The following is a 26,858-nucleotide window of genomic DNA, read 5'->3' as shown; positions in this document are numbered from 1 at the left end:
AAAATATGTGTTCAATATTTTTCAAAAATCTATCGAATGATACCAAACACAACCCCCATGGAGAAGGGTGGGGGGTAAATTTTAAAATTTAAATACGAACCCCGCGATATTTTGTGTAATGAGCATAAGATCGGAAAACTGCGAAATACATGTATTCAATATTTTTGAAAAATCTATCGAATGACACCAAACACGACTCCCGGTTACTTTAAAATCTTCAACAGGGCCCGCCAATTTTTATTCCAGATTTGGATTGTTTACGTAAAAGTAAGCAACTTTTATTCGAGACATTTTTTCGAATTATGGATAGATGGCGCTATAATCGGAAATAACGATCGTTGGAAATGAAAAATTCAATTAAAAAATGGAAAGTCCCACAGTTTGTAAAACTTAACTTTTTTGGTTTTACGACGTACTCTTCACAACCCAAGAAGTCCCCATAACGCTTAAGTAACTGCAAATTTAGCATACTTTCCTCCCCTACTATAAGTATTTCTGGTTGCATAAATGTAAGTATATTATAACACAAGAAATTGTAAGCATTTTGGTACTGTACTACAGTCTATTATAATATTTGTCTCAAAATGCTTTTTAAAAACAATTTCTAACATTTACCGTTTGATATAAATTAAACTACAAATTAAACTATGATTGAAAAGGCACAGCTTGGCACGAAACCAACACAAAACACATTTGGAATGTTGGGAATTTGTTAAACGTCAAATATAATTTATATGTCAAAAATGTCAAAATCATATTCCTTGTTTTGGGTTTTTTGATACTGTCACCTAATAAAAGGATTAACAAAACATTTAATTATTGCAAATCAAACCGTGAAATTGTTTGTACAGCGACAATCTGCTTTAAAAATAGGGTATTTATTTGGTCATTAAAAAAAACCAAAAACTTCATAAACCACTTTCTTTAAACAAGTATTCCTGAAAAGATCCAAGGCTATCAATTTCAAACTTATTGGGAATTTTAGAAGTGGTTTTTCCGAAGATTATGATAAAACAGTGCTTCCAGACGCAGTATTCTTTTTGTATTTGATTTTGAAACTATGTATGCCAACAAATGCAAGGTAAATATTATGTAAACTTAAATTATTTTTTAAAACTACTAAATTTAATGTAATGGTAGGTAGATCTCCTAAAATATCATATTTGAAGGTACATTTGCTGCCATATGGTCTAATGGTAATAATAAATATATATATAACAGCACTACAGGCCTTAGAGGCCCTTAGCTTCGTTAATTTCACTAAATTCTTCCACTTTTTCCTTTCCTTCACTTGTTCTCTCCAGTCTCGTGTACCCATTTCTTCTATATCAGTTCGGATAGCATCAAGCAACTTCCTTCGTGGTCTCCCTCTTCTTTTCTTCCCTTGTTTTCCTGAAAGTCTTATTAGGATGTTGCGTTCTCATGGCATTCATGAAACGTGTCCCAACTATCTAACTCACTGTTCCCTAATTTTCTGTGTAATTTTAGGTCTCTTATACATCTCCATTAGTTCCTGGTTTGTCCTTCTACGCCATTCCCAGTTAGCCTACTTTATACCATCAAAAACTTCTCTCACGATTTTCCTCTCCCAAATCTCCAGCTTTTTTTCTTCTTTCTGATTCATTGTCAAAATTTCATATGCATACAACAACATTGGTCTCACTATTATTTCATAAGTTCGAATCTTAGCTGCCCTGGATACGTTTTTCACCTTCAACAGTACATTTAATGATCCTACTGCTTTGCTATCTTTCAACAACCGTTTATCTATTTCTCTCTTTCTGTGTCCTCTATGTATTATTGTCACTCCAAGCTCAAATTCAGTTACCTTCTCAAACTTATACTATCTGTCATTCATCCTTAGAGTGATCCATGTATTTTCTTCTATATTTCTCCCTCTCATTTGCATATACTACCTGGTTTTTTCTTGGTTTAGAGTCACTCAATATTTTCCAGCTTCTTCTTCAAATTTCTTGAACAATTTCGAAGTTCTATTCTTGAACTTGTCAGAAACACCAAGTCATCTGAAAAACCTATACAGTGGAACATCGATAAGTCGGATTAAGCGGGACTGCAGCTGATCCGGGTTATCGAAAATCCGGGTTAGCCGGAGAACATGGTAAAAATGAATAAAATACTGTATACTTACAGATAAACTCTATTATAATTGCAAAAACATGAAATACATATGCACATCTAAATTACATACAGTTGTATTGTGCCCTCGGAGATCCGTGGAAAAAATTTACACCCAAAATAACAAAATTCAGTTTGGCAACACTGTGTAAATGTTGATAGTAACATATCCTTTTTAAGATAAACACAACTGTAATTTAGTCCAAACAAATTAATATATGTTTTTGCCAACAAAAATGAGATTTTTCAACCAAATAATGTTTCAAATATGATGTGCAAAATAATTTTTAATTGGGTTCTGCTAATGGGCTTGCTCTTTTTGTCATTAAAGTAAAAAACTTCAAATTTCACTCATTAAATCATTATTGTCCGGTTATTGTCTTAATTATTTTAACTGTACTAATATCCGTCGAATAATTCTGAATGGTTAATAGGTTGTTAAAACATTTTATCTGTAGCGGCTTCTGGAATATCTTAAAAATATCGAATTTCATTGATAAAATGCACATATCCTACCGATCTTCGCTTCGACCATACCTAACCTATACAGTATTGTTTACTTCTTGGTAAAAAACTTAGTCAAAGTGAAAAAATGTTTGTTTTGTCTGATGAAAATCGATCCGGGTTAGCCGGACTTCCGGGTTATCGGGGGCCGACTTATCGGGGTTCCACTGTACTCTGTTGTGTTTTGTTCAGAATTGTGCCACTTGTCTGGATATTGGCTCCTCTAATTATCTCTTCTAGTACTAGGTTGAATAAATCTGTTGACAGGGAGTCTCCTTGTTTTAACCTGGCATTGGTCGCTAAGTAGGTTGTTACAGGAGTGGTCGCACGTGAGATTTTCTCTCACATTATCAACTTTTGCCTTTCTTTACAAAATTTTACAAAAAAGATGAGGTTTCATCAACGATAAAGCCATTTGCTTTAAAAAGACACGACGTTTTTCTGTTTTATTATTAGTATCTTTATACAAAAAGTGACTATTGATGCCGCCAATATTTAACATTGAAAAATATATGGTAAGTGACCATCTACAACTAACCCGTCAAACAGAATATAGGATTTTCATATCGTTGACCACATCCACGGCGCCTTTTATTACATCATAGAAGGATGTTATTTTAGGTTTTAAGGGGAAAAATAAAATTAATTTTTATACACAGTTGGTGATGCCAGTGGTCGCTTGATGAGAGAATCTCTCACATGAAGCACACTGACTCAACAATATGGTGATACTAAGTGAACTGAGTCACTATCTGAGTGGACGAGTCTATTAGATTGTTGAGGGAGGATAGTTAGGAGACTAGAAGGAACTACAGCGCGTATAATTTCCCAGAAAAAAAGTTGTGCATAATTTTCTGAAACCGTGAGAGAAAATCTCATATAGCGACCACTGGCAGGTTAATCCTCTATTGACGTTAAACTGATTTAAAAAAACTTCCTTCTATGATAAGTTTATTTACTAGATTTTCTTTATAAGTATTGGGTGCATTCGGATGACCACAGCGGCTGGAAAGCTGAGTAAGCGGTAGCGTTCAGATTACACTGCTTGAAGTCAGCCGCTGAGAGAATTACTAAGCTTTCCCTATGAGCGCTGGATACAAGCACTCAGCCGATTTGTGCTGACAGTCAGCTGCTGTGGTCGTCCGAATGCACCCATTGTTTTGCTCTTCCCTGTCTGAAATCAGCCTGGTGTTTTCCTATTCTCCTGGTATCTCATATCTCTGATTCACAGGTTTTATTCTGGTTCTTATAATTTTTGCCAATAGAGTCCTGTTCATGAGCATTTTTCAGTACGTCACAAATGATAAAAAAAAGGTAAGTCCGTGATAATACACATTTATGACATTTATTCTAACATGACACTTTAGTTAAATCTGACAGTTGTCACATTTTATTTGCAATTTGGCATAAAAACAAATCAATTGTGTTTATTGCATTTATAGACCAGTAAGGATCTGTTTTTAGTTGGATGTGAGAGGTGGCATTCAGATTTTTGCGGATAAAGTTAGGTGATAACTTCGTTAATATTAACTGATTTATGCTCCTTCTCAAATATGCCCGGAACATTAATAAAAAAAATAAAATATTTAAAAATTTCAGAAAATTTCGTTTTTTTTTCTAATTTTTTTTGCTTATAACTTAAAAACTATTCATTTTAGAACAAAGTCCTATAATAATAAAACAAAGATAATTAAATTTTCTATCAGATGCGATTGGCTAAAAATGTCTTAATTTATCACCCTTGCTTCAAAATAGCAATAAATATAAAATAAGGGGGCAAAACAAGCCTGTCTTTATTCAATGATTTTCCATCACTTAGGTTACACTTGGAACCTTCTTAATTCGCTTAGAAAATTTTTGTAATGTGCTAAAACCGTACACCAAATTTCATTAAAATTGACTTACTATATTTTGCATAATAATTTTGCAATCTAAACTTTTTTTAATAAATTAAATTTTTTTAAAATCTTGTACAACAAAAACTAGAACATACAAAGATTTGTAAATTTTTTTACATATAAAGAAGTACTCCACCTATCTAATGCACTTTACAGAATTAAAATTGGATTATTTAACCAGCCTCAGCAATGTTTTACAGTTATAAACAATTTTTTGGCTTATAAACAAATTAGTGCTGTGGCCAGGAGGGGGTGCTACGGGCTCCTTTATTTAGATGGACTTACCCAAGTTTTTTTATGTATTTTGACCCGTAGAACACGAATTTTTTGGGTAACAGTTGATCATGATGTCGATAAGATTGTTATAAACAAAGAACTTGAGGAATTACATAAAATCGATTTTTCGCAAAATAAAGCATTTTTTGTATTTCTTGGATAATTCTAAGCAAAAAATGTTCTTACAAGTTTTTTCGTAGGATGCATAGTTTTCGAGATAAACGCGGTGGAACTTTCAAAAAATCGAGAAATTGCAATTTTTGAACGCGAATAACGTTTGATTAAAAAATAAAATAGCAATTCTGCTGACAGCATTTGAAAGTATAAGTCAAATTATACCGGTTTTAATTATTTGCATTGCTAAAAATTATTTTTTTTATTATTAAACAAAGCTATTTGTTTATAAGCCAAAAAATTGTTTATAAATTTAAAACATTGCTGGGCCCCTTAAATAATCCGATTTTAATTCTGTAAAGTGTATTAGATAGGTAGAGCACCTCTTTATATGTAAAAAAATTAGCCAACTTCTAAATGGTCTACTTTTTGTTCAGAAAGATTTTAAAAAATTTGAACTTTTTTAAAAACATTTAGATTGCAAATTTATTATGCAAAATTTATTAGGTCGATTTTAATGAAATTTGATACACGATTTAAGTATGTTACAAATAATTTCCTAAGCGAATTACTAAGGTTCTAAGTGCCACCAAAGTGGTTAAAGAATATTGAATAACAACAGACTTATTTTGCCCCCTTATTTTGTATTTATTGCTATATTGCAGAAAAGGTAATACCTTAAAACATTTTTTACCAGTCGTATGTCATACAAAATTCAATTATATTTATTTTATTTCTGTACGACTTTGTTCCAAAACGAACCGTTTTAAAGTTATAATCAAAGAAAGCAGAAAAAAATCGATGTTTTTCGAAATTTTTAAATATTTTAATTTTCTTATTAATGTTCCGGGCATATTTGAGAAGGAGCATAAGTCAATTATTATTACTGAAGGTCTCACCTAACTTTATCTGCAGAAATCCGAATGCCACCTCTCACATCCAAAAATAGACGTTTTTTCGCAGATCCTTACTGGTCTATTATAAAATGGTATTTTCTTTGATTTGCATAGTCTTATAAATTGTACACATTAGATTCGTAGATATATTATATATTTCGTAAATAATTTTTTCTTCGATTATAGCGCCATCTATCGACAACTAGAATAACTAGAATAAATGTTATAAATGTCTGTAATCACAGACGTGCCTTTTTTCTGTCACATACAATTTAATGCGTTAGAAAGAAATCGAAAAACTGTGACGCACTGAAAAATGCTCATGAAAAGGACTTTACCTTATATACCACTTCTAACAGTATGATTCATCTGTAATTTTCACAGATAGTTTTATCACGTTTCTTGTGAACTGGGCAGATGAGTGCTGTGTTCCATTGCTCAGATATTTTTTCGACATCACCACTTTAGCATTGCGGCACCTTCTCCACTCTTCTGTCAATTCATCACTTTGATCTTGTGCAACGGATGCAACATTTTCCTTGTGTAGAATTTTAGTTGGACAAGCTCACTTATTTCTTTCAACAAGGCTGGTACCTTCTGAAATCCCACTTCACAGTGTTCACAGAAAAACTTCAGTTTGAGTTTTGTTTTAAACTGTATACATTTAACTTCAGACTCCGTTAGATTATCACATTCATTACAAAGAATTGTTCTGCATTCATAAAGGGAAAAAGCTTGGTTGAAGTTAAATTGATTATTACACTTGGCGCATGTATCCTTTTTATTTATTAAAATATAGAAAAATATAGAAAACTTCCTGGACTGTAATCACAATTTCGGAACTACTTAATCTTATCAGCACATTAAGTTTTTATTGTCACTATTTCATTTTATTCATCAACTTTTGGTAGTAAAATAATATTCAACATCAAAGTTATTCAATCAAATAGCTAGTGTCACTTAAAATTTTCTAGGATTGTACTTATATATTATAATTCCAATTGTGACTTGTCAAAAAATTGGAAATTTTTGGCCAGTTTAAACCATGGATTTTGTTATAGACTACATTATTGAAGAAGTTCGTATTTCTTTATTTTCTTGTCCTAATAACAAATCAATCAAACTAGAGACATGTGGAAACTTTTAATTTCTGACAAATTATTTTTGCCTAGCATCATCCAATCATAAATAACATCCTTTTTTAGGACTGTGGTTGTACATGCAAGAGATGCATATCCCATGATCACGATGTTCAGCTTCACATAGAGATCGAAAATCTCAAACAAAGGTTGTTAGAAAGGGAAAACCATATTGTAACAATGGAAACTAATTTTTTGAATGAAACACACAAGCCTCCTAGTGGAGAGTTAGCTACAATCAAGGAAGAATTATTAACGTGGCAGGATAAATATAAAAGGTAAGCGAACAGTTGCATTAATATACCCATAGACCTATTTTAAAATAAATCCTCTTATAGCACTATGTTTGAAATTATTTGTATGGTTTTTACAATATCAGTGTAAAAGTAAAATTGGTTGATTTTAAATACTTTGCCAATCATAAGCAATGTATTTGAAATAAAACTCTGATCAACAACTTGAACCACTCCGCGTTACAATGATATTGATGCCAAGGTTCTGGATTTGTGAAAATCTTACGGTAATATCCATCCAGAATTTATTTTTTCATGTGTTTGATACAATTTGGGTATCTCTGAATATAAATACCATAAAAACTGACATTTCTAGAATTAAGGTTTAAAAGTCAACTTAGGGCCGGTTTCACCAACAACAAATAAATCAATGAATAATGATTCGTCGAATAAAATTTATTGGTTAATTATATTTTTATTGTTTCAATACAATTTTGATAATTTAAAGTTAAACTGACGAATGTTCTTTGTTATAGATATTTAAAGCGAGATTAACTTGTCAATTGATTCGAAGAGAAAATACTTCTTATTAGATAAATAAATAAATAAAATGTTATTTGGCGTTAGTGAAACATAGATGTGTCAGTTTATTGGTTGAATAACTTTATTCATCAAATAAACTACTATTCGTTGTTGGTGAAACCGGCTTTAGTCATTTTAGGGGCGTGGGTGGTTGAAGATTTAGCATTTTGAATCTCAGCCTTTGATCTTCTGCCTCTTTTTTCTGCTTCTTGTCCATTCTGTTTTTTTTTCTTTGTGTTGTTTTCTTTATTTGTTTAACAGTGTCACTTTCTTTTTTACATCTAGTAATCGCAGATAGATGCGGTTTAATGTGTGGCTAATTTGCTTAAAATACATTATACAATTCTGTGTATCGCTTACAAATATTAACTTTTCCTGTTAATTTCGCAATAACTGAAAAAAACGCCCATCAAAGACGGAAAACCTCTCTTCATTTATATTCCATCTGCAGAGACTGTCAAATAATTGGCTACATTGCCATCTTTGTTGCTCAATTCTATTTAGTGTTTTTTGGGTTACAAACAAAACATTTTTAGTCATTGAAGGTGAAGGTTCAATAAAAATTCTCCCACACCAAGACTCATACAAATTTTGAAGCGAATATCTCTGACTTTTTGTTGTGTAAATACAATTTCACCATTACCACGGGCGCCCATATAAATATTTTTAGGGGGGGGGCAGACGTGAAGATGTTGCACATTACATTTTGTATACTTTGGATAATAATAATATGTATATTATAGTTTAAAGCACCCGAAAAGCTGGGTATGGGAGACTATGACCATTACATTCTTTGCACTTTATATGTCGAGAAAGAGCTGAAAACACAAAATTAAAGCACAATATTACATATTTTATAGAGCTTATAGAGTTTGCTAGAGGTTGCAATACATCACTAGATTTTAATTTTTGCCGAGGAAATGGTTAATTTATAATTATTTTCTGCAGCAAACTGATTACCTTTGAATTTTCTTTTAATAATATGCTTGTTACGATGAGTCCCCTTACTGTGACTGCCTTTTAAATTACCACCAGATCCAGGCATTTTTTCCGATTTTCAAAACAATATCAAACTGGCGAGTATGTGTTTTATATTATTGAAATTGATTGAAAACTAATGTTTATTTCGATACATTTCAATAACATAAAACATGTGCTAGCTTTATAAGTTTTAGAAAGCAACTGTTTTAGTTGCTGGTGCACAGGTGAGGCGCCACGCGCAGTGTTGTAAATACACGAGGTTTGGCTCGGGTAGGTACCGTAGTAAATACAGCTATAACTTCGTTTCTATTTAGAATTTCTTAATAAAATTTTAGGGCAGTAGGTCCTATCTCTATCATATTAAGAAATGTTTTTACGTAAACAAAATTTTGTTTTCCGTCAAAATTTGAAATAAAAGTTTCCTTAAATGTAAAATGCTGGTTAATCATAGGATTAGATGCATTGTTCCTCTAATGAATAAAAGAATACTACATCAAAAATATGAATCTATTGGAACATCATATACATTTTTATGTATTAATTGTCTATCTGCTTCAAGTGGAATGCGATATGCCTTAATTCTTAAATCCCAGTTATTAATCTGCAATATGCAGGTGAGGCAACTATTCTTAATCAATCACTGTCTATTTACATAGAAGGAGAGAAAAATATGTTCTAATAGTGCAGTCACTGAAGGTTTTCATCTCCGATTTCGTTGAACCTCCATCGATTTTCATGAAAATTGGTGAGTAATTAGAGGATACCTCAAGGAACAAAGGTGACATGATGCCAACTTGAGCTTTTACCCTGGGGGTGGATGCCACCCCTTCTCGGAGGTGAAAATTATTTTATTAAAAATAATACCATAAGTCGATAGAGGGACAAACTATAGGCAAAATTTGTTATATTAAGTTATTAAAATAAATCAACACTTTTTGAGCTATTAAAGACCAAAGATTTTATTTTTTCGTAAAAAAATGCATGTTTCAAATCGGGTTTTCACGTATACATCAAAAACTATAAGCTTTTACAAAAAAGTTATTATTACTGAAATTGAAGATAATAAAAAAACTTAATATATTCCTCGCATAAAGAACTAAACTAATAATAGTTCAAAGTGAGTTATTGGCAATTGAATGTGTATTTTTTTCGACGAGTGCTCAAATCTAAGTCTAACAATAAAACACTGAAAACGTTTGTTTTTAAATTTTGTGGAAGTATAAAAAACAAACGTTTTCAGTGTTTTATTGTTAGATAAAATGAACTTCCATCAAGTAACGGTCGAATCCATCAATTATTCAAATCTAAGTATTCAAGCTTAAATAACGGGAAAACGATGCAATGTATAAAATATTCTTGCTAAACATTTGCCTTTGGGCATTTGCTAAGTACTTTGGAATACCTATCAAATGAGCTTCAGAACAAGGTAATAGCGTCAAAATTAAGCAAGTTATAATGAAAATAAAAGAACCGGTTCGAATTTTTTAGGAAAAAGTGAAAACTAAAGCATACGCCATTTCCACAAAAATTAAAATTTATAGTAATCCTTACAAGAACTTCTTTATATTAGCATAAGTAATGTTTTCGATAATTTTGACCGGTTTAGAACGCATATTTTTGAAAAAAAGATATAATTTAAAAAAATCATTATTTTTAAAATTATTGTAATTCTCATATTCTTTTGATAATATCTCCAAAAATACTCAATATACGTAAAAAAATATACTTATTTAAGCAAATTTTAGTTTTTTCTGTGCCAAATATTTTATTTGTTTTACTGTTTCTATAGGGTAAAAAATAACCGAGATAGAAACGTTTAAATCTTAAATTTTGCTGTGGGGACCATGCAACCGGGGTCATTTAACCTTTCATTTTTAAAAAAGTAAGGGGTTTAGAAGATTAGGTTCAACGTGCTTAAATAGCACTTGGAATTAACTTTCAAACAGTTTTTAGATGAAGCTGATATCGTAAACACGAACGGAGTTATTAAAAAAAACAATAACATTTTTTGGAAAAATTTTTAAAAGATAAATTTTGAAAAAATTTTGGAGCATAAATTTTAACGTACTTTGACAAATGTTTTATAAGTTTATGTTGAATAAGAGTTTTTTGCTCGCCGAAAAAAATATACATTCAATTACCTATAACTCACTTTTAGTTAACACTAAAAGGTTTTTGTATTTCATTTTTTATTAGCTTCAATTTTGATAATAATAACTTTTTTGTAAAAACTCACACTTTTTGCGTTATTGATGAAAAATTGGTTAAAAACATGCATTTTTCTCAAGAAAAATTAAAATCTTTGATCTTTAATAACTCAAAAAGTTTTGATTTATTTTAATAACTTTATATAACAAATTTTGCTTGAAATTTGTCCCTCTATCGAATTATGTGGTGATTTTTAATAAAATAATTTTCACCCCCAAGAAGGGGTGGCATCCACCCCCAGGGTAAAAGCGCAAGTTGGCACCATGTCACCTTTGTTCCTTGAGATATCCTCTAACCACTCACCAATTTTCATGCAAATCGATGGAGGTTCAACGAAATCGGAGGTAATAGCTTATATCCACCTTCAGTGACTCCACTATAAATATTTTTTTATGAAAATATACAGCTTTTCGTGAACATGTAGCTATTACTTATGTTCGATAACTAGACATTTTAAATGTAATATTTTTCATGTGTAATAATGGTATTACGCATAAATTGCACATGTTTAAAATGATAATTATTGCATACATGCAGTTAAAATTAATTACCCATTTGTACACTTATCTTAAACATTGCTGTTATCTAAATTAATGCAACACCAGTATTTATCTGGAATACAAAAAGGTTTAAAAAGCGACTCAACAATATATCATAATATTATACTTAAACAACTGAAATAAGTTTATATACAGGGTGTTTCATCAGGAAATACTTAAATGGCTAATAGAGGTAACCGAGGCGGTTCTAGATATACCACATTTATTGGCTCTAACAGTTTTTATAAAAGAGATACAAGGTGTTTTATCGATTTTGCTCATTTGTTTCTGAATCCATAACGTTAAAATCACCCTGTAATTTTTTTTGATATTTGGTACACATATGTCTCACTCAGAACCCAAACAACCCACTTACTAGGCACTTGAACGGCTGTAGCTCAGCGGCAAGATGCTGGCTTCATGAGCCAGTTTGATTATCGGCAAAAACAACGACGTTTTCATTTCTAAAAATGAAACGAGCCGTTCACCGTGCTTCGGAGGGTACGTTAAGCCGTCGGTACTCCTGGGCTAGTTGTGCATCGACACTAGCTACTTCAAAAGGGTTAAAGATGCAGTGGAGTCGGAACAATCCGAAAAGAATCCCCGGCAAAAATGCCGTACGATAATTATTACTACTAATCACAAAAAAAAACAGTTCCGGATTAACAAAAAATATCAAGTATGTGACCGTGAAACAACACCCTCATGATATTAGAAAAGTGAACTGCAAGGAATTAATTGTTATTTTTTTCCCTGAAGTTCTACTCCAAGAAACAATTTATTGCTGCAACTGTTTCAGAGAAACAACGCATATGCTAACTTTACGGTAAAGATAGCATCTTCTTCTTCACGTGCCATATCAGAATTATCCGATGTTGGCGATCACCATTGCAAAGGCTTCTCGATCTTCCGCAATATTGAATAATTGTCCTACGTTTGATATCTGAGTCCATTCACGAATTTTTTTTTAACCAAGAAACTTGTTTTCTTGTCCTCTACTTTTGCCTTTAAGGATCAGTTGTAATATTTTATATCGATTTCCGCTCACTATATGTCCCAGATAAGACATTTTCCGGTGTTTTACATCCGTCTATGAATCCACTTTTCCAATGCTTCAATTATGTTCATGATCGATACTTTTAGCGTCCACACTTCTACACCATACAACAGTACATACCAAACATAGCGGTTAACCATTCTTTGTATTAGTTCTAAACTGAGATGATTATTGCAAAGAAATGACTTCATTTTCATAAAAGTATATACAATTGATTAAATTTACTTTTATATAATAATTGCATATCATATCAATATTGCGGAGCAACATGTAATTTTTCTTCTTCAATGAGAGTAGGTATGCAATATACGTCAATTTGACTATTTCAATTGACAATATGAATTATTTAAGAAAGTTGCAAGATTTATCCGCTATTCGCGCACGATCGTTTCTCGTATCCCCTTCAAGTACTTGAACACCGCGAATAATAGAACATTGCGGAGATAACCCATGTATTTCTTATGAACGATATGATTTGTTTCACTGGCTATGATTTGTTTGATTATACATATGTTTCTTTTCCATTTTTGAGTACCTAGTATTTTTTTCATTTTTTTTTTCACTATATATGTAGTGGTCTGTTTAGATTTTTCTGTAATGTTACAACATTTTCCTTGATTTTTAATCATTGTGATATCGTTTTAAATAAACATTTTTCACAATTGCAGTGTGTAATATTATTCATAAATACTATAATCTTTATGGAATTTTATCTACAATAATCAGGTCGTTACTCCCGTTATCAAAATATTTTAAACCATTTTTTAAGGAAGCTGTATTTTATCATTCAATAGGCCTAAGTTGACCTTCACACCAAGGGCGGATCCAGGGAGCCATGGGCCATGGCCCCCTCCGAGAATTTAAAAAAATATATAAATTTAAATATTTGCAGTTCAAATGTTTTTAATTTCAAACACATGTACAAAACAGGGGATAAATATGTTTTCTGAACCAGAATTGAACAAAGACAATAACAGAAGCTTCAAGAATGACATAGGATGTTTTATAAATCAAAATGTTGATAATTTTACAATGTGCCAATTGTTAGAACGACCTTGACAGCCATCAAAATCGTATCAATTTCCATATTCTATACACACAAAGAATAAAAAAGAAATGAACCGTTACTTGGGCCACTAGCACTTAGAACAAAGGAGTTGGTTAGTATTTTCGCACAGTCAAAAGGAATTGTTTTACAAGTACATATTGCGTTTTATTTTTCAAATGAAAAATATGGTCACAATAAAGGGATGACAGCCCAAGGCCCTGTCATGACGGAGCCATGCAAACCCATGAAATAACATCATACCACAAGGACTGCGTTCAGCTTGAGCTGGATTTTCTACAAAGTTATCGCAACCCTCAAAAGTCAGTCATTAATCAGATAGACTCTTAGAAGTCTAAACAGATACAAAAAAAATGAAGAAAGACTACGACCAATAGTAGGGGCTGTAGTGTTCTTATCTTAGGTCAACAAAATATTCCTTTAAGAGACCATCGTGATGATGGCCTTCTGCTTCTGGACAAAGATGCTGGATCTAGCAATGAGGGGAATTGTTAAGGTTTAAAATCGCATCAGGAGATAAGACTCTTAAATAACACCTATCCACAGTATCTTCCTGAGCAACATACATTAGTAGCACCAGTCAAAATCAATTAATAATGTGTTGTGGTGAAGAAATAATTGAACAAATAATGAATCAGGTTCAAAGTGCAAATTATTACTCTGTCTGTCATATTTGACGAAACGACCGACGTATACCACGTGGAACAGCTTTCTCAAAATTTGAGATATATACACAATAACAACATTCGTGAAGACTGTGTCAAGTTCATTGACGCTTATGAGAACCTAAAAATAATTAGTGAAAATCAAGAAAGAGGGAAAGAACAATGCCTGACTGGAGAAGTATTTTGAAAAATAGTATTAAACTTGTTGGAAGAACTGCACTTGGATCCGAAGAAATGTGTAGGAATCGGTACTACGGCATGAATAGTGAATTTTAAGGCACTTTTCACACACTTTTACCGTGTAACCTACTCACCATTGTAACCCTAATTTTTAAAAATTATACCCCGTACCTCTGATACCTCACCCCAAAAAAAGTTCATGGCCCCTCCCGAAAATCGGTCCTGAATCCGCCCTTCGGCCCGTCGGCAACATTTTTAATGTAAAGAGTGAAATACTAAATTAAAAATTCATGGCGGGCGCCAACTATTTTTTGACCTAACAAATATATTAATATAAACGTATAAAAAATATATGTTTTGAATTTCTGAATTTCTTGTCTAAATTAACAATAGTTTAAGGGCGCATTAAAATTTATTGAAGGGCGCAGTGGCGCCCGCGGGCGCCGCGTTGCCGACCTCTGGTTTACGCTACTATTCTCTGTTTCGTCCACCTACAATACTTTATTTATAAACATAAACCATAAAAAATGTGTAACAATATAACAAACAATGTATAACAATTAAGTGACTAGTTATATCATTGAGTGATAATTGTTCAACAATAAAGTGACACCTCAGTCGTGTAACTATAAAACAACACTAAGATTTTTTTATTGAGAAAAATAAAAAGTTCCAGATCTAAACAATAAATCTGAAAATTCTCGTGGAACCGCTTTCTGGCAACATAATTAATATTTGCCTTTTACAATTATTTATAATGCGAAGAGACGACGAATAAAGGAGACGAAAAAGACTGTACAATATGCAGTCACACTCCGTCTATTCGCCTAGGAAAAATCCCAACCAAAATTGATTCCGTGTACTCAAAATATGAGTAAAAATGGAAAATTAAAAACAGCTTATATTTCATTTCGGTTCAGAGATGATCCACCATCCTCATACGTCCGTTTCGATCTCTCCAGACATCTTCAGTGGGGCTACAGAAACACCTCTGAATTGAAACGAAACCAAGCTGCCTTTTTAAGTTGTAGGGGTAGCGATATCTATTAGAGTATTAGAGAGAAATGGGAATTTCCAGATCTAAACAATAAATCTGAAAATTCTCGTGGAACCACTTTCTGGTAACATTCTTAATCTTTTTCTTTCACAAGTTTTTCCATAAGGAAAGTTTTTCCTTGTGAAATTCTTAATCTCCTCCATTTTACTATTTATAAGGCAAGGAGATGAAAGGGACTGTACAATATGCAGTCACGTTTCGTCTAGGAAAAATTCCAATGAATGTGAATGCATATTTTAGTGTCCCTTTCGTCTGCTTTATTCGTGGTCTAAAAAAATACCAGATAACCTTGCCAACATAGTAAATACATTACACATGTAAATACAAACTAGTTGTCCCTTTACGCTTATGAAATTTATGCAAACAAATAAATCGTTATACTAATAAAACTTATGGTACTTGAACAATATCAATCAACAAAAAGCAAGAAATATACTTCTGCTGTTGAATTCTAATTTTCCTCAACGAAGATATGAATTTAAATAGGAAACTAAGGATGATAAATATGATTTTTTAATAAAAACTGTAGCCAATGAGTGCGTGGCACTTGTGGGGTACAGACAGAAGTGAACAATATTCGATTATATTCGATTTGATTCAGTTCGATTCCATTCGATTCGATCCGATTGAAATGTTACATTTGGTCAGTCCTCTTATACTGTCTCGAAGCATGGACATTAAAAATATCCACCATTAATCGTTTGGAGGCCTTTGAAATGTGACGGCTATGCTGACAAATGTGGCAGTCCTTAAGAGAGCAGATGCTGCTCGCGAGCTGCTTGATAATATCAAATGTAGAAAGATGGTCTATTTTGGACACGTAGTAAGGGGAAACCGATATAATATCCTTCAACTTATTATGATGGGTAAAATCGAAGGAACCAGAGGAATTGGTAGAAAATAGGCCTCTTGGTTGAAGAAAATCAGGGAGTGAGTAGGAATAAAGAAAGCAGAGCAACTATTTAGAATAGCTCGAGACAGAGACAGTTTCACCATGTTAATTGCCAACGTCAAGGGAACTTAATAGGGCACGTTAAGAAAAAGAAATAAATTTCTTCCAAGCTATACTCAAATTATACAGTACGTAAATCGTTCAGCTGGACATAGGGAATATACATTGAGAGAATTGTGGCAACTGCGCTAACCCGTGTTAGTTGAAGCAAGTTGAAGCTTCTGTTCGAGTACGAGTTTTTGGTGCAATAGAGCAGTTAAAACGAATAGAATGAATGAGTTTTGAAGCAAGGCTGTCCATGAATAAATCAAAAACAAAGTTTATGATTAATGAGTTAAGTTTGACTTTAATTTTTAAAATATTTTTTATTTAAAAACTAATTTCAAAACTAAACCGTTTTCCCATTCCCTTAGGCCAAAAATACTTACATAGCTACTACATTGTAATATTTTGACGTTTATTTGTGTCAGTCGAAATGAGTTGTCAATTTTGAGGTTAATGCCCCTTAATGTTAACAACCATATTGTCATCGAGAGAGCTCAGTTGCCACAATAGTCTCAATATAATACAATGTATGTATTTATGTATCTAAATATATTTATACAGTGTATGTTCCCTATGTCCAGCTGAACGATTTACGTACTGTATTTTTTTTATTTTATATGTTTATTAGGCAATCTGTTATAACATATAACAATAGGCACATTTTATCTGAGAAATAATGACATGAAGAGAGATTGTCACCAGCGCCACACATCTCTATAGAGATAATATTAAATTACTGTATTACATAAATATATTAACTTAGCTACTGTAACAATGTTAATGTCTGTGCGGTAAATCTAATGGTGTCTGTCTCTTTAACCGTTTTGTTTCCTGACTTTTGTCTAACAAATTAATTGCAAGCACATTCGCGTGGCTTTCAAGACGTACGATGTACTTTGCACTTAACTCCACTATCATTTCACTGACGGTTTTCGTTTCCAGATCATTGTAAATATCCCTGTTAGTAACAAACCACGGAGCATCGATTATTGAACGTAACACCTTGGACTGGAATCTCTCAATTATGGATACATTCGACTTGGATGCTGTTCCCCAGAGCTGCAGACCATATGCCCATACTGATTTGAATATTGTGTTGTAGACTAGCCGTTTATTTCTTGTCGTGAGCTTAGACTTACGCCCTAGAAGCCAATAATGCTTACTAAATTTTATGCCCAGTTGTTTCCGTTTGTTCCATATATGGGTTCTCCAGGTTAATCCCCTGTCCAAGTGCATGCCCAGATATTTTACAGAGGTAACTGAGGGAATTACCTTATTATTTATTGTTACTGTAGGTGATTCACCGTGACATTTTGTAAAAACAATATGGTTTGATTTTTGTTCATTCAATTTAATTCTCCAATTTTGTGACCAAGTATTTATTTGATTTAATACTCTCTGGAGTTTTGCAGCAGCTTCGACGGGATTTTTGTGTACTGCTAGGATTTCAGTATCGTCTGCAAAGGTGGTGGTCGTTGTATCACGATTTGTGGGTAAGTCGGCTGTGTAAGTGTAAATCAGATACAGTTGTGGTCCAAGAACGCTTTCTTGCGGTACCCCTGATCTGATGGGATATAGTTTTATATAGGCTGACTCAAACTTCACTCGAAAGTATCTTTCTGATAAATACGACTTAAGGAGTGTATATAGTTCCTCTGGTCTTTTTCAGTTTATACAACAGTCCTTGATGCCAAACTTTATCAAAAGCCTGGCTAATATCGAGGAATGCTGCTGAACAGTAACTTTTTTCTTCAAAGGTTTTATTTATAACGTTGACCACTCTGTGAACTTGTTCGACGGTACCATGCTCTTTCCTAAAGCCAAATTGGTGGTCGGGTATCATATTTCTGTCTGTTAGTATTTGTAGAAGTCTTTTTTCTATTATTTTTTCCATGATCTTAGACATTACTGGCATTAAACTAATTGGTCGATATGAAGTGGGCTCATTTGGAGGTTTTCCTGATTTTTGTATAAGGATAATTTCCGCAATTTTCCATTGGATTGGGAAGTGTTTTAGCCTTAGTACCGCATTACACAATTGAGTTAGCATTTTAATTGCTTTGGTAGGTAGATTTTTAATTACCTCACCTGTGATTAAGTCATAGCCAGGTGCTTTCTTTTTTATTAGATTATTGTTGATTATGTTTTGAACTGTATTTTTAAACATCTTATTTATTTTATATAATAATTTAAGTACCCCACACAAACCTTATAGAAATTAGGTCCCAGTGGATTTAGTTCATACTTTGGGAAAATACTCTTTGAAGCACTGTGATGAAAAGTTCTCATAGGCACATCTCGATAGTATGGAGGATTTTCAAGATAGAGAGGTACAAACTCGGAAAATTATAAGATTTACTGGGTATTCCAATTCCCTGAGTTACCGGTTATCTGGCAACATGTAGAAGTTCGGATTAAATAAAAGTACTAGTAGTCTAGGATTTTTTCTTGGCTATCCAATGGCGACCTTTGCTTTGACCTTAACCTTCAACGGACGTCATCTAGAGTTTCGAAGGTTTTCAGCACTAAATTGATAAAAACAGATTACTCATGGGTTTTTGGGATCGCTAAACACGAATATGCCATCAGAATTGACTTCCGGAGGACGTGGTGGTCAGGGCTACTGCAAGGGACGTCATCTTCTAGAGCAGTGTTTCCCAAAGTGTGGGTCGCGACCCCCTGGGGGGTCGCAATGAGGTACTAGGGGGGTCGCCGGAAATTTCCAAAATAAGACAAAAACACTACCTACTTTGTTAAATCATGTATTTTTATTTTAATAAAGCCGTAAATCAAAATTAACAATTAATTATCAAACGAAACATAAAACTAAATATTAAAAGTCCTTAAAAAGTCCTTAAAAGTAAAAGAAAAAAATAAAGTCAAATATTACAATGTTAATGAGACCCATGCGCGTGTTTTTTTGAAACTAGTCTTTCAAATCTAGGCTGTGTATTTGAGACACACACAATTATATCGTTTTCAAGTACGAGACGATTTCTCACTTTTGTTTTAATGGCAGTCATAGACGAGAAACTTAACTCACATAAATATGATGTTACAAATGGAACCAAACATTTTACAGCTTCATTCGCCAACTGAGGGTATTCCTGCATCTTTTTGGTCCAAAATTCGTCCGGGTTCTGGGAAAAAAATTGGAGCTTCAACATTCCATCACTTGATATTTCAATAAGTTGTTCTTTCATGTTTATTGGTATTTCAGCATGTTGAAAGGAATCGGCTAAAAACGGATTCAGTATCCATCTGCAACTGTCGTAACTGTTTTGAATTTCTTCGGGGAAATAATCACAGAGCTGTTGTTTTAAATTAAGCAAAGTAACTTGCATGCCTGCATAAACTTGTTCAAAATTTGTAGCACTGTAACATACATTTTCTATAATTTCCTGAACGCACTGGAATGAATCGAGCTGCTTTTTGCCAAGTGAAGTTGACCATAAATCGATTTTTCTTATAAACCCCTTAATTTTATCTGTGGCTATAATTATATTAATGTCGCGACCTTGCAAATTACTGTTCAAAATATTTAATTGTTCGAATATATCAGCAAGGAAACCTAGTTTCAAAAGCCAAATAGGATCGGAAAATTGATTTTCATATGGGGACTTCTCATCTTTCAAATACGTTAAAAGCTCTGCTCTTAAGTCAAATACTCTTTTGAATAAAGACGTAAGTCGCAAAATATTAGAGAGTTATTGCCAACGTCTTTTAAGTCGACCTGTAATAAAAGATCCTTTATTTTGACATATAAGCATGCGCAGTATTGCGTCTTTTATTTTTGTCTTTTAATAAAATACAGGCCGCCTGTATTTAAGGAAAATTAGAGGACACCTTTATTTTAATAAAAGTTCCTTTATTTTGACATAACGTGTCAAAAATGTGAAGAAAGGTCTAACTTCACTTGTATTTTGAATTTATCTTGTCGCTTCTTTGGATTGATAATTTATGTATTGTGGGATTGATGTTTGATTAAACTTTCATCATTAAAGTTGTATGTTGGGTTTTTTTTATTAAAAACAACTCTAAGTAATATTCTGAGATATAGATTATTGATGTTTTGACCCAAACGAATATAGAAAAGAACATTTTATTGAAGCTTGAGTTATTACAAGAAGTTGTAAAAAGGAATATTACGTAAATAATTTTAAATTGTTACTAATTACAATGATCAGACTTAAAATATCAGTAACTCATTTATTAAACTCAATATATTTTACATTTTTCTATAGAAATAAATATTTATTGAAGACATAAGAGATTGAAGATATAAGATCAATAAATTTTAATGAAAGTTAGGATTTGTTAAAATTCTAGGAGTTCTATTCAACAGATATATAACAACAGGTTAACAAAATAAAACAAAGGTTCAAGTATTTATTTTTGAAAATTTAATCTTTTATAGATTAGTATCTATAAAGTTTTTAATCAAAAGTATTAATACACTTTCATTTTCATGCCATCTTCTTCTTTTGGTTCTTATCCGTCTCGAATGTTGGAAATCATATAGCAATCGTAACCTTGCTAGCTGCGATTCGAAACAGTTCCATTGATATTCTCCCTCTACCAGGTCTTCGCTTACCTTTGACTGTACCTTGCACTATGTACTGCAGCAGGGAATAACGGTGCTGATTTATCATATGTGTCCCAGATACTGCAGTTTTATGCGTTTAATGGTAAACACAATCTCCAATTCCTTCTTCATTCCTCCTTGTTCGTGATCCATTTCATGCCATCAGTATTTGTTTATTTAAACATTGCCAAAAAAATTAATAAAAACCAGCATAAAGCTTAATTCTTCTATTATCTTTTTGCATATCGGGAAGTTTATCTGACAGATTAGAGGTCTTTTCATTTTCAGATAACTAATTATTGGGAAGTTTATATAACAGTATCCTTAGTATCTGTCTTTTGAGCACCGGATAACTAGTTAACGGGAAGTTTTTCTCTGTCAGATATCTATTAGTATCTAATCTGTCAGATAAACTTCCTGATAACTAGTTATCCAGAGGTGAAAAGAAAGAAAGAGAGGGCCATAATGGATAAAAGATCAAACGCCAATAGCATGTATGTATATATTTATAAATTTATTATTTAAAACCTGCTAATGATCATAAAATACTTAAAATCAGTCACCAATATAATATTTATATAAATTTATTAACAAACTGCAGTCCAATAAAAATAAAATTAGTTTAAGCGCTAGCTTTAAATGTCGAACAATAATTTTAAACAAACACACACACAATTTAGTCGCATTAGATTAGCTCCTGGTTGAAAATGTACTGCCACAGCTTCTATATCAATATCAACAGCACACTCATTTGCCAGTATTTCAACGTTTTCTCTATTATGTACTACTGCAATATGTAAAACTGAACAAGCTGATATTATTCTTTGAATAAAAGGTAACTTGCATCGCATTACATATGGTAAAATGGGAAATCTCTTCACAATACCAAATGTTCTTTCAATAACAATTCTTGAAGGGATTTGTGATGGATTATAAAAACACAACTTCTGTCTGAAAATTCTGGAATGGTGTCATTCGGTAGTTGTAGTTGAGGAATGGATATCCACTATTCCCTAATAATATATTCTCCAGAAATTCCCCATTACATATACCCATAATGCAAAAGTATTTAAAAACTCCTAAAATAGTATTTTTACAGGAGACAAATGAAAGTACAAAGATCAATTATAGAAGACATCGAAAAACAACAACTAATATGGTACGGACATGTTAGACGTATGGGGGAAGAAAGACTACCCAAAAAGATATTAGAATGGGTACCACCAGAGAAAAGAAAACGAGGACGACCACCAACAACATGGATCCAAGGAATCTCAAAAGCAATGTCAGCAAGAAATCTATCTGAAGAAGACTGGCAGAATAGACAGGCTTGGCGAACGGGAACCCAAAGGCGTATTACGCTGTGAACGGGATTTATATATATATAAAATAGTATTTCCAATTTATTGCACTTCCATATTATTGAACGATGAGTATTATAGGATATATTATGTTGTTCTCTAAACATCTTTAAATGACAAAATAATTAAATTTAACGTTTTACTCTTCAATTATCTTGTTTTAATTTATATCGACAAATGGAATTTTATAGGTTATTTTTATATTTACAAAAATATTTCATGTCATTTGTCAAAATAAAAGATTCTTTAACTGCGTTTGCAATACCACTCTTTTAGACCCGTCCTGTATTTGTCCTTTATTAAAGTATCCTGTAATAAAGGATCCTTTATTTGCCGGTGGCAATAACTCTCTATTTACTCATTACTTAATACCGCTGCATTCGCCACAACGTGCTGTTTCGAACTGAGGTCTCATTGCACATCGCCGCTTATATAAAGCCAAAACGAGGCTACGAGAACGTTCCAGAGTGCCATCTAGTAGCGAAGTAAGGAGTAGAGCCTTCGCGAATATCATGGAAAAGTATTGCGATGTAGACACAAAGATGTCGCGGTGTACAATGTGCAGTCGACTTTTTATTATTTATTTTTATTGTAAATGCTAGTCTGACAGAAGTACTACTAGTGTATTAGTGGGACAGATCGCAATTATTAAAATAATTGTTGAATTTTTTAAATGTATTTAGTTTGAATTTAAACAGTAAAGTAAAATAAAATTTGAGAAACCATCAGTTGTAAATTAGGCACGCTATTTTTGTTGCTATTTTGGTTTGGGTGATGAGTAGGGGGTCGTGCACAATTTTTTTAACAAAAAGGGGTCGCGCTTTAGATAAGTTTGGGAAACACTGTTCTAGAGTGTCGATGGTTTTCGGCATTTAATTGATGCAAATGAATTACTAGAGGGTTTTTTGAGGTCGCTAAACACGAATATGCCACCAGAACCGACTCCCGGAGCACCTAGTTTCCAAGGTCAATGAAAGGGGCTCCTGGAGTTTCGAGCGTCTTCGGTACTACATTAATGCAAACGGATTAGTTATAGGTTTTTGGGGTTGCTGAACACAAATACTTGATCAGCACAGACACAGGACATAAGACAGGTTATTATCTTCTGGAGTTTCGAAGGAATCAAATGGATTACTCTTGTTTTTGGGGTTACTGAACATGCATACACTATCAGATCTGGCCCACGAATCACATTGTGCCTACAGCACGTCATCTTCTGGAGTTTCGAGGGTTTTCGGAATTAAATTGATAAAAACGGATTACTCATGGCTTTTTTTGGGTCGCTGAACGCTAATACGCCATCAGATCCGACCCACGGAGCAGCTGGTGCCTAAGGTTATTCATCTTCTCGAGTTTCGAGAGTTTTCGGCATTAAATTGATACGAATGGATTACTCATAGCTTTTTGGAGTTGCTGAATACGAATACCCCATCAGAACTGACATCGGAGTACCTGGTACCTAAGGTACGTCATGAGTATCCCAAAAACCCATGAGTAATCTGTTTAAATCAATTTAATGACGGTAACTCTCGAAACTCTAGAAAATGACGTCTGTTGAAGGTCAAGGTCAAAGTAAAGGTCGCCATTGGATAGCCAGGAAAAAATCCTCGACTAAATACTACTTTTCTTTGATCCAAACTTCTACATGTTGACAGATAACCAGTAGCTCAGGGAATTGGAATACTTTCCGAGTTTGTGCCTCTATATCTTGAGAATCCTCCATACGATCGAGTTGTGTCAATGAGAACTTTTCATCACACTGCTTCAAAGATTATTATTCCAAAGTATGAACTAAATCCACTAGGATCTAATTTCCATAAGGTTTGTGCTACTATTAGTCCTGTCGCCAGGGCGGTACAACGGCCTCCTGAATTCAGATGGACTTACCCAAGTTTTTTTTATATATTCTGACCCGTAGAATACGAATTTTTTGGGTAACAGTTGATCCGGATGTCGATAAGATTGTTATAGACAAAGAACTTGAGGAATTACATAACAGCGATTTCTCGCAAAACAAAACATCTTTTTGTATTTTTTGGGTCATTCTAAGCAAAAAATATTCCTAAAAGTTTTTTCGTAGAATGCAAAGTTTTCGAGATAACCGCGATTGAACTTTCAAAAAATCGAAAAATAGCAATTTTTGAACCAGAATAACTTTTGATTAAAAAAGAAAATAGCAATTCTGCTTACCGCATTTGAAAGTTTAAGTCAATTTTTATCGGTTTTAATTATTTGAATTGCTAAAAATTAATTTTTTTATTGGTAAACAAAGCTATAAACACATAGTGTATCCCGTGCCTAATACATGCGTTTTAACGCATGCTACGTAGAAATTTAGTCCAGGGTAATAAGGTTTTTTTCCATGACACTCGAGCAGCCAGGGTACTTAAGCGTTTTTTCGACAGGTAATACCTATAAGAGCAAGCTTGGCCATTTTTATTTATAAACAATTAAGTGTCAAAAAATGGCATTTTTCCCTTTTTTTTTCAAATCAATGGAAAACAGTGAAACTTATGGTTTTTTTAGTACAAATATCTTTGATATTATGTAAAAATCTTTAAAATGACGTATTACAAAGTTTGATATACTCATTTATGGTTAATATAATTGAGAAAAAAGGTCGGAATTGCAAAAAAAAAATTCGCAATATCTATTGTAAAAATTAATGTACGGCTTGGAAATTTCTGTCATATAAGGGTTCTTTGGTGCTTAATATGTGATAAAAATTTCAAAGCGATTGATTCAATTGTTTAAATTTTATTTAAATTGTTTATCCCAGAGAGCATTTTTTTTGCAATAACATAAGTCAGAAAAAAATGACGTTAGAACCATTCCACAGGTGTCAAATGAAAGAGCATGAGCTATATTTTCAACTTGGTTTAAAAAAAGCGAATAAAAAATGCATTTATTAGTAATAAATAATTATGCAAAAGTATCGTAAATCTTTCCTTATACACTTTTTATTTTGTTACATAAGAAATTATATATATTTATTACAATTTTTTATCAATTATGATATAAATAACATTAGTTGTGCATAGTAGTTGTGCACTTAAAACAGGGTAAAAAAGTTAATTTTTTTGGAAAAAGTTATCCAAAAAGTTTATAAGGATAGATTTACGATACTTTTGCATAATTATTTATTACTAATAAAAGCATTTTTATTAGCTTTTTTTAAACCAAGTTGAAAATATAGCTCATGCTCTTCCATTTGACACCATGGAATGGTTCTAACGTCATTTTTTTCTGACTTATGTTATTGCAAAAAAATACTTTTTGAGATAAACAGTTCGAATAAAATTTAAACAATTGAATGAATTGCTTTGAAATTTTTATCACATATTAATCACCAAAGAAAACTCATTTGACAAAAATTTCAAACCTGTACACTAATTTTTACAACAGTTATTGCGAAAATAATTTTTTTTGCAATTCCGACTTTTTTCGCAATTATATTAACAATAAATGAGTATATCAAACTTTGTAATATGTCATTTTAAAGGTTTTTCCATAATCTCAAAGTTATTTGTACTAAAAAAATCATAAGTTTCACTGTTTTCCATTGATTTGAAAAAAAAAGGGAAAAATGCCATTTTTTGACAGTTAATTGTTTATAAATAAAAATGGCCGCCAGATCCTACGTAGGAAATAGTTACAATGTGTTCCTATAGGTATTAATTGTCGAAAAAACGCTTCAGTAGCCTGGCTGCTGAAGTGTCACGAACAGGGTATATTTTTGTCTTATTACACTGGCCTAATTGCCTCGCTTTCACTTGTAGCTACTCTACCTACTCGTTCGATTTTAAATGAGAAATCATTGAAAACATCACTCACGCACTAGGTGTTTATAGCTTTGTTTAACAATAAAATAATAAATGTTTAGCAATGCAAATAATCAAAACCGATATAATTTGACTTGAACTTTCAAATGCGGTAAGCAGAATTGCTACTTTATTTTTTAATCAAAAGTTATTCGGGTTCAAAAATTGCAATTTTTCGATTTTTTGAAAGTTCAACCGCGGTTATCTCGAAAACTATGCATCCTACGAAAAAACTTGTCGGGGCATTTTTTGCCTAGAATGACCCAAAAAATACAAAAAGATGTTTTGTTTTGCGAGAAATCGCTGTTATGTAATTCCTCAAGTTCTTTGTCTATAACAATCTTATCGACATCCGGATCAACTGTTCATCTGAATTAAGGAGGACGTTGTACCCCCCCCCCCTGGCGACAGGACTATATCAAATCATATTTCGATGACTTAGTGTGAAAACCTCGTATCTCATTTTTTTTCGAAAATAACATTTTGGTGGTTTTAGTTTGAAAACCTTGTATCTCACGATTTAAAACTGTTAGAAAAAATCCAAATACACCAGACTATTTTCT

At 32.6% G+C, this 26,858-nt stretch overlaps 1 protein-coding gene across 2 annotated transcripts in view; it reads left to right on the top strand.

Moving 5' to 3' along the window:
* Nucleotides 1-736: 736 nt before the first annotated feature.
* Nucleotides 737-26,858, top strand: part of LOC126892113 (uncharacterized) — a 90,234-nt gene continuing 64,112 nt past the window's right edge. The window contains exons 1-2 of one of the 2 annotated variants that reach the window (XM_050661579.1): nt 737-1,081; nt 7,030-7,241. In XM_050661579.1, coding sequence (XP_050517536.1) covers nt 1,061-1,081; nt 7,030-7,241 — 233 coding nt within the window. In that variant the 5' untranslated portion in view covers nt 737-1,060. Of the gene's footprint in view, nt 1,082-6,723; nt 6,903-7,029; nt 7,242-26,858 lie in introns of those variants that run through there. The other variant, XM_050661578.1, reaches the window with a different exon arrangement.

The sequence above is a fragment of the Diabrotica virgifera genome, chromosome 9, assembly GCF_917563875.1.
Source record: "Diabrotica virgifera virgifera chromosome 9, PGI_DIABVI_V3a".
Classification (NCBI taxonomy): Eukaryota; Metazoa; Arthropoda; class Insecta; order Coleoptera; family Chrysomelidae; genus Diabrotica; species Diabrotica virgifera.
The sequence above is the reverse complement of the archived record's forward strand: the minus strand, read 5'-3'. Positions and strand labels throughout refer to the sequence as shown.